The following is an 8,681-nucleotide window of genomic DNA, read 5'->3' on the forward strand; positions in this document are numbered from 1 at the left end:
CTCTCTCTCTCTCTCTCTCTCTCTCTCTCTCTCTCTCTCTCTCTCTCTCTCTCTCTCTCTCTCTCTCTCTCTCTCTCTCTCTCTCTCTCTCTCTCTCCCCACACAGGGCTGAAATAGCTTCCCGTTACTCTTGATGCACTAACTACCGCCTTTCAATAGCCTTGCCTATAAGTGCAAGACTCAACCCTCTTTCTTCCTCGTACTGAGTGCTGAAGAGCCTAACGTTTGTTGTCTCTTCCCCACAGGGAGGATGAGGGCTTCATCAAGGAGGAGGAGCGGCCGCTGCCGGAGAACGAATTCCAAAGGAAAGTGTGGCTGCTGTTTGAGTACCCGGAGAGCTCGCAGAACGCTAGAGTGGTTGCCATCATCTCCGTCTTCGTTATCCTCCTTTCCATTGTGATCTTTTGCCTTGAGACACTACCGGAATTCAAGCACTACAAGGTGTTCAATACCACGACCAACGGCACTGTGGTGGAAGAGGACGAGGTGCCCGAAGTCACGGATCCATTCTTCCTCATAGAGACCATTTGTATCATTTGGTTCTCCACTGAACTATTAGTGAGATTTTTCGCATCGCCACTCAAGGGAGCGTTTTTGAAAGACGTCATGAACATTATCGATATAGTAGCTATCATTCCTTACTTTATTACGTTGGCGACTGTGGTAGCCGAGGAGGAGGGCGAGGTGATGGTCATCCCTGCAGAGACACTTTCCCCGCACGAAAAGGGGTCAAACCAGGCCATGTCCCTAGCCATACTACGAGTTATTCGACTGGTCCGAGTATTCAGAATATTCAAATTGTCTCGACACTCCAAGGGTCTCCAGATTCTCGGAAGAACGCTCAAGGCCTCCATGAGGGAACTCGGTCTCCTAATATTCTTCCTCTTCATCGGTAAGTTTATCAGTTTCCAGTTTTTGTTTGTCCGATTTGAGCAGAAGTTGTCAGGAGGATTATTAGTACTGGCTCTTTTCGGCCTTTCATCAGTGGAGTGAGAGGACTGGTAGATCAGCTGACTGTTTTGCGCATCTGTTGAGGCTCAGGTGTTACGGCAAAAGCTGTAGTTTTTTCTTAGTCAGGCTCCATCAGGCAAAGCAGCTTAGGCTCTTGTCTCGCTGGAGCTTCTCTCAGCAGTCTCTCTCTTAACTAAACATGAATTTTAAAGTTGATGTATTTTGTACTATACATTCACTGCATTAGTTTTGATTAGATTAAATTTTCCTATATGCTAGTATATGTATAAAAACAAAAGATCACTGTTGCAGGCATGTACTTTTTACTACTTTAGAAGTAATGAGAAAAGACAAGTGAGGTTAATGTGACTGGAAGGGTTTTGCGCATCACACCCTTGAAGTCAGACTCCGAGTGAGTGACGGAGGGAGACCCAATGTAACGTCAGTCCTCCGTCCTCGGGAATCTCTTGCTAGGCTCAGTTTTGAATGTGTTCACCCTTTACAAAATAACCTTATTGCTTTCCAGAGTGCCAGAGTGCCTGTGTGTTCGTGTGTCGCTTATAGCTTGTTGGGAGCTTGATTGTTCTACGTGCATGTCACCAAGTTCTCTTCCTCTCTAGTCCAGTCGTTCAAAGCCGTTCAGACCGTCACCGCGGCCTCTCCCAAGTCACCCAAGGAAACTTTGGGTGATAAGTTAGTTTAATTGGCGGCTTCATGTAGTAAAAACAATAGCATTCATCTTTTTAGTGCAGCTTTTTTTTCATATTTTCTTCTAAGCTACGTTTTTTGTTTATCTAAGGTGTCGAGGCTGTCAAGTGTTCTAGCATCTCTGTATTGTCATAGCGTACATATTGATTATTTTATCTAAGTTTTTTTTTAAAGAATTTTTTACATAGATGAGATATGGCCTTTGTGAATGCTTCAACCATAAACGATCTGTCAACTTGGTATCATGCGAATGACTTAAAAACACTAAAATATAAATTGATAAAACAAAGATACAAACCAGCGTCAAGTTGAAGATGCACTTCACTTGGCTTGCCAATGCTTCCCTGGTGGGCACTGAAACACTGACCCGATGGTAAATAGAATGCGAAAGGTTGAAACTTCCCTGGTAGTTGGTGTTGTGGCAGCTGTTGGTATTGTTCCATGTCGTGCTTGAGTTACTGTGTCATTCCCATTCCCACGTGTGCCTCCTGACTAGTGGCGTAGATGTAAGAATGAATACAGTTTTCTTTTTTTCCCTGTGGTCTGTGGTGTTCAGTGGTAGTGTTGTCTCGGAGAGGGTTGTGCTGCGATGGAGGCGAACCGACGCATCAGGATGTGAGCAATGGCAGCTCACTCCGTATCACGTCCGGGCACGATTTATGCATGAAGTTGATTCGTAGACTCAAGTATTAACCATAGTGTTTGTCAAATACGTTGAAGGTTCAAGCCTGCAAAGCTGGGAGAATAAGTTACTTAAACTCCCACGCCAGCGTTACGGCATCCTGGACAGTGGGGGCGGAACACGTGGAGATGAAAACAATCAGTGTCTCGCAAACCAGATGCTGACCTGTCCTCATTAGATGCTCTTGAGATCTTGAAATTTAGGATCAGGTTTGTTTTCCTTCAGTAGTGCGTGGTGGGAAGCCACCATCTCCCTACGGTGTTGTGTTGTTTGAGTTTTGTGAAGTTCTTTGGCTATCAGAACACGAGGTGGTACAGGAGGTGGGGATATTTGAGGGTTCCTCGCCCAATATGGATTCTCTATCCGCTCATCATTTAAGATCACCATTTTATTCCATCACTCTTCTCTCCTCTATAAGGGTTCCATCACATTTGTCTCACATTGATGCATTTTCTACATGTAGCTTGAACAAAACTTTCATTTCATAACGTGAGTGTCAGAAGAGTTACTCAAGCCTGTTGTTTGATATACAGGTCCGTTATTTTTGATAAATTTAAAAGCACCCCATACGTATTTACTACACATGGATATCAACTTTACGAGTAAAAGTAAAGTAAGAACTCCCCTACACATGTGTTGGGTGTTGTTGATGTTCCGCCTTGCGCCATCTCGTCAGGGCTCCTCGCTTGTCCACATATCATGACCATCAGCTTAGTGATTTAATTTGTCTTGCTGATCAAGAGATTCAAGTTTTGCGAATGGTTATCATGCCAAGCAGACATCATTGCATCTGGCTCTCCACCTGTGGGGAAGTGTCTTTCAACACCTTTAAAACATCGATTTCTGATAAGATAAGACTAAAAGAATATTCTACTTAATCTGTGTCTGTTTTGGGGACAGTTTGAGCCACTAGCCCTTAGGAATTTTCTTTACGAGCCTTTAGAACATGAAACTGATGCGTTGAGGACAAAGAGGAGAGAAATGGGAAAGCCCCTATGAAATGTGTTCTGTGGGGGGACCAGCATCTGTCCCACCCACACACATACACACACAAATAGACAGACAAACGATCGAACACAAACGCGCCCTTTCCTCTTCCTCGCTTCAGTTTTTTGGCATTCCTACCAAGTTGTGATATCAAGATAGCCTTTGATCGTGTGTCCCAAATCACCTGGAAATTAGCGGGGAGGATTAATGTCTATTTTTTGGAATGACTGTCTCCCCTGGCAATCTGACAACCCATTACTCACCAGTCTCCGTTCATTTTTTATCATTATCTGTCATCGAACTCGTTAGCTGTCGGAGAGACTGAGGCGCGGTTCCTGTTTTAACCATAATTTTATTTTTCCCACGCGTAGACCACCGTGGTAATGCAGGAATGTTGAGGAAAAAAGATAATAACCCACGGATTTTGTGAGGAAGGAATGAGCGGCGGGTGTTTGCCGAGGCCGTAGTTGTCCATCTGGCGAAGTGGTGGTGTGGGCTCAGCGCTGCGGTGGGAATGTACGTGACGGACCGCCACCACCACCTCCCATTGTTGCAAGGGAAGAGGCGGCGCGGCCGGAAGGGCCCAACGACAGGGGCATCGTGAGCTCCCGTTGTTTATGTTGCTGTTACGATGGCAAGCCAGAAAGGGTTCTTTTTTCAGCTCACCCCAGAGACGATCAGCTGTGTCAATTTTTTCGTTTCTTTTTTCCTGTTCCTTACTGCATTGCTGTGTTCTTGTGTTAGATTGTTGAGGACGCTTGTGTAGTACCTTTTAGGCTGTTGCCATTATTCATGACTTCATTAACTTAATGTTGTGGAAGAGTTCCTGTTTGTGGTTATTTTTCCTCTAAATCACACCGACTTTGTTTATGTATCTTTCTTGATCCACAAGAATGCTGTGAAGAATAGTATCTAAGGGGAGTCGTTCTTTGTGAACAATACACGAGACTCAAGAGCAGCGAGGCGCCTCAAAGAACTCCAGTGGCAGATTCCTGATCATTTCGGAACTTTAAGGGATAAGAGAAAAAAATCCGTCCATGCTCAAGGAGGATGAGAAAGAAAATGGAAAGAAGAGAAGGAGAGGGAGTTAGAGAAAAAGAGAAAAAAAAGTGGAAAAGTAGAAAGAGAAGAAAAGAGGAGGAGGATGGTGACGGTGATGAGATGGTGGCCATGTTCTCAGTGGTGCGGTGCTGTGGCTCGGTACAGGTTGTCCCGCTGACCCACATTAGCTGCCGCCGCCATTGGTGGTGGTAGTGGTGGTGTTTTAGAGAAGAGACTGGTGGGTGCTGCCTCCATCCCTGTCTTAGCATAGACTTCTCTGGATCGCAGCTGTTTGATTTCTCTCGACGTTGCTTATGTTTGCAGTATTTAATTCTTACCTAGTAGTAAGTAGTTGTAGTTGTAATATCATAATAGTAGTAGTAGTAGTAGTAGTAGTAGTAGTAGTAGTAGTAGTAGTAGTAGTAGTAGTGATAGTAGTAGTAGTAGTAGTAGCAGCAGAAATAGTAGTAGTAGTAGTAGCAGTAGTAGTAATAGCAGCAGCAGCAGCAGCAGTAGTAGTAGTAGTAGAAGTAGTAGTAGTAGTAGTAGTAGTAGTAGTAGTAGTAGTAGTAGTAGTAGTAGTACTTGTAGTAGTAGTATTTGTAATAGCAGTAGTAGTAGTAGTAGTAGTAGTAGTAATAGTAGTAGTATATAGTAGTAGTAGTAGAAGTAGTTTAAAAGATAGCTTCAAGAGGCCTAAATCGCCGCGGACAAGTAACACTCTCCCTCGCGTCTTGAAGGAGTGTAGGGACGTAGTTAGCGTGCTTTTGCGAAATTATTAGCACAGTCAGAACATAATATAGTGTCTGGCTTTTAGAGACAGATAGATATAAATACGATCTTGAGAAAATAAATGTACTGTATTATATAAGTGAAATGTCACTCCACAGTTTTACTGGTCTACCATCAGTTATATGCAGAAATGTGGAGTGATACTCACAGCAAGTGAACGTTTAGTGAGGCACGAATGAACAGCTGGCTCCAGCACGGCTTCACCGAAGGTCGGTCATATCTGAAAGAACATAAAGAGGGATTGAAGGCGACGGATGGCGATGATCAGTGATCTGCAATTTGTCTTGACTTCGGCAAGGCTTTCATAGACTTGCTCGTCTCAGATGATGAAGAGACAGTAACGCTTATTATTGATTTAAAGTGTGGCTTAGACGTAACGACCAACGGATATAAATAAACCGAAATAAATACATAAATAATCATAAAATCTATAGTTGCTTTTTTGTTGTTTTTTCGTACATAAGATGAAAAACACGCCATATTGATTCGTTATGTATATGAAGAGCGCTAATAGCAAATACTTGACACACACGCAAAAATACAATAAACATTCAGTTAATAATCATGAAAACAAATCATTAGTTGATGAATCTGCTGTCTGAAAAACACAACACTGTGCTAGTTTATTGACGCCACCCGGACACAAAGAAGGCGCAAAACAAAACAACAAAACACGGAGATGCTACAAAAAAAAATTAAAGTCACAAAATGAATCGTCATTTTTAAAATTTTTTGTTTCGACAGTTGTGTGTTATCAGTGACATGAACTCCTGTGGAAGCGTTGCGCCGCGACGCGCCGTGCCATGCCTTGCCGTGCCCTCCACAGAGCACCGTGCACCGAAGCGCCGCGCCCTGCACCGTGCAGCATCGCGGCGGATGCTCCAAGTGTTCACACTACATGGTGAAAAGAAATTTCAGTACATTTCCTATATTTTCATTTCTCCCGCGACTGTTCCTTGACACCTTTAGAAACGACAAGTGCAGGTTTCCATCTGGCGAGTCTGCCTCCGTACGGTTGTGCCTTCCTGTACATTGGTAATGAGACGCGATCGCTCATTGTTTTAGTGATATACGCACAAAACTAGTGAATTGCCATTAGCTATTACTTTTGATGTGATTTGTTATTACATTTACTCGGTCATGAGGCAAAGGCTCGCGTTTGTTGAGATACACACCGCCACCGTTGCTGCCTCTCTCTACCAAGCACTGGCAAGACACCACCAGAGGCCAGTAGGCAGAGGCAGAGGCACCCCACGGGAGGAGAATGCGTCCCATCTATATTTTTACGTAACTGGCTGGACGTTTCTTTGTCTCCCCACTCGTCCATCCTCGTGTCCACAAGAACTTTGGAACGCGAAGGTGATTCTCTCTCTCTCTCTCTCTCTCTCTCTCTCTCTCTCTCTCTCTCTCTCTCTCTCTCTCTCTCTCTCTCTCTCTCTCTCTCTCTCTCTCTCTCTCTCTCTCTCTCTCTCTCTCTCTCTCTCTCTCTCTCTCTCTCTCTCTCTCTCTCTCTCTCGGCAACTGCCAACGTTACTCAGCATCGAATGTTTGTGGTTTCTGGTATGTGTATGTGTGTACACTTATGTGTGTGTGTGTGTGTGTGTGTGTGTGTGTGTGTGTGTGTGTGTGTGTGTGTGTGTGTGTGTGTGTGTGTGTGTGTGTGTGTGTGTGTGTAGCGAAAGATGGTGTACTTGGGTAAATTATGTGCATGTATGTTATTTTATCGTGATGGACGTGCATGTATGTTTGCATGTGTTCCTCCTTCTCCTCCTCCTCCTCCTCCTCCTCCTCCTCCTCCTCCTCCTCCTCCTCCTCCTCTTCTTCTTCTTCTTCCTCTTCCTCCTCCTCCTCCTTCTCCTCTTCCTCTTCCTCTTCCTCTTCCTCTTCCTCCTCCTCCTCCTCCTCCTCCTCCTCCTCCGCCTCCTCCTCCTCCCCCTCCTCCTCCTCCTCCTCCTCCTCCTCCTCCTCCTCCTCCTCCTCCTCCTCCTCCTCCTCCTCCTCCTCCTCCTCCTCCTCCTCTGATCTGCGCAAATAGACATGTGCAAAAAAAATGTGTACTATTTCATTACTTGTACGTGTTTCTCTCTACGTTGTTTCCTTCCTTTGTACGTGTTCGTCATGTGGCGTGACCCTGTGTGTACGTACTGGTGCTCAGCGCACAGTGCCGCTAAAGGCCATGTAGCGTCTTCTGTGCATTCGTCGATTTTTCTCCCTAAAGTGTTGTTACTGTTGTTGTTTAGAATTTGTTTTGGGCGGGAAGGAGTTGGTGAAGACAGGGTTGTTTGTTGGGAGGGAGGGAGGGAGGGAGGAGAGCGAAGGAGAGGTGACCATGTCCCGGGTTGTGTTGTTACAGGCGTAGTGTTATTCTCGTCGGCCGTGTACTTCGCTGACGCCGGGTCTGAGCGCTCCTGCTTCAAGAGCATCCCGGACGCGTTCTGGTGGGCCGTTGTCACCATGACCACTGTGGGCTATGGAGACATGAGGTAAATGGGCGACACCGCTGCTCCTGCTGCCGCTGCCGCTGTCTCAGTCTTCCGCCGGCGCCCCTGACAGTGCCGCCCCCAGAGAACCCCAACACTTGTTGCAACAGTCATTTTCTTACAAGTGTTGCACCTCTAGACGAAAGCACTGTAGGTGTTGAGTCTCCGGGTGACAACACGAAGCAGGTCCACAAAAAGGCTTAGCTGAAGGACGATTAGCCAAGCTCTCGGGAACCACCACACCGACAACCTGGCCAAGTGTCCTTCAGCTTCACTTTACTTGTGACTGCTGTCTCAGTTACCAAAGCTTCCAGTTGCCATAGGTGAGGGGTTTTGCCTGGGGCGGTGAGCACCGTCAGGAGCAGCTGGGGCGTCAGTGTCGCAGGTGGCCACTCCCGCGGGAGTCGGTCCTGCTGGTCCTTCCTGCAGCCCACCTTCCCCACCAACCACTCGCGCTAGTCTTTCATCCCCAGCTTTCCCGCCCCCCCTGCGCCTTTCTCACCAGGGGGAAGCTAGGGGGCGTAGCCAAATTAGGGGGTCGTGCCCGCACTTGTCACCCCCTCACTGCCCCCTCAGACGCCCCCAAAACCTTCCCGCCCTTCCTCTTCTGCCCTGGGGAGTGAGGCCTCATTGTGTCTGTTCCTATTGCAGGTGTGGTACTCTTCTCAAGTGCTGTGTACTTCGCCGAGGCAGGCTCAGAAAAATCCTACTTCAAGTCTATTCCTGATGCCTTCTGGTGGGCGGTCGTCACCATGACAACAGTGGGCTATGGAGATATGACGTACGGGTCACATGAGCCTCCTGTGGCTGTCCTGCATGACGCTATGGCCCGGCGAGTCCCTTCCCGCCTCTGTCAGCTGCCCACCCTTACAACCCGTCTGCATGCATCCACTGACACTCACTCACTCACTCACGCCTTCTTACACTCACACGTCTCTTACATAGCTTTATTCATGTTCTCTCTCTCTCTCTCTCTCTCTCTCTCTCTCTCTCTCTCTCTCTCTCTCTCTCTCTCTCTCTCTCTCTTCTCTACGTGCTGT

At 46.5% G+C, this 8,681-nt stretch overlaps 1 protein-coding gene across 9 annotated transcripts in view; it reads left to right on the forward strand.

The window, feature by feature from the left end:
* The window catches only part of LOC123520337 (potassium voltage-gated channel protein Shaker-like), a 624,445-nt gene that overhangs the window by 592,133 nt on the left and 23,631 nt on the right, over nucleotides 1-8,681 (forward strand). For 7 of the 9 annotated variants that reach the window (XM_045282551.1, XM_045282553.1, XM_045282550.1 and 4 more), the window contains exons 4-5: nucleotides 246-892; nucleotides 8,293-8,422. In XM_045282551.1, the coding sequence (XP_045138486.1) occupies nucleotides 246-892; nucleotides 8,293-8,422 (777 nt within the window). Of the gene's footprint in view, nucleotides 1-245; nucleotides 893-7,514; nucleotides 7,645-8,292; nucleotides 8,423-8,681 lie in introns of all 9 variants that reach the window. The other 2 variants (XM_045282548.1, XR_006679236.1) reach the window with 2 other exon arrangements.

Source organism: Portunus trituberculatus, chromosome 46, assembly GCF_017591435.1.
Source record: "Portunus trituberculatus isolate SZX2019 chromosome 46, ASM1759143v1, whole genome shotgun sequence".
NCBI classification, from domain to species: domain Eukaryota; kingdom Metazoa; phylum Arthropoda; class Malacostraca; order Decapoda; family Portunidae; genus Portunus; species Portunus trituberculatus.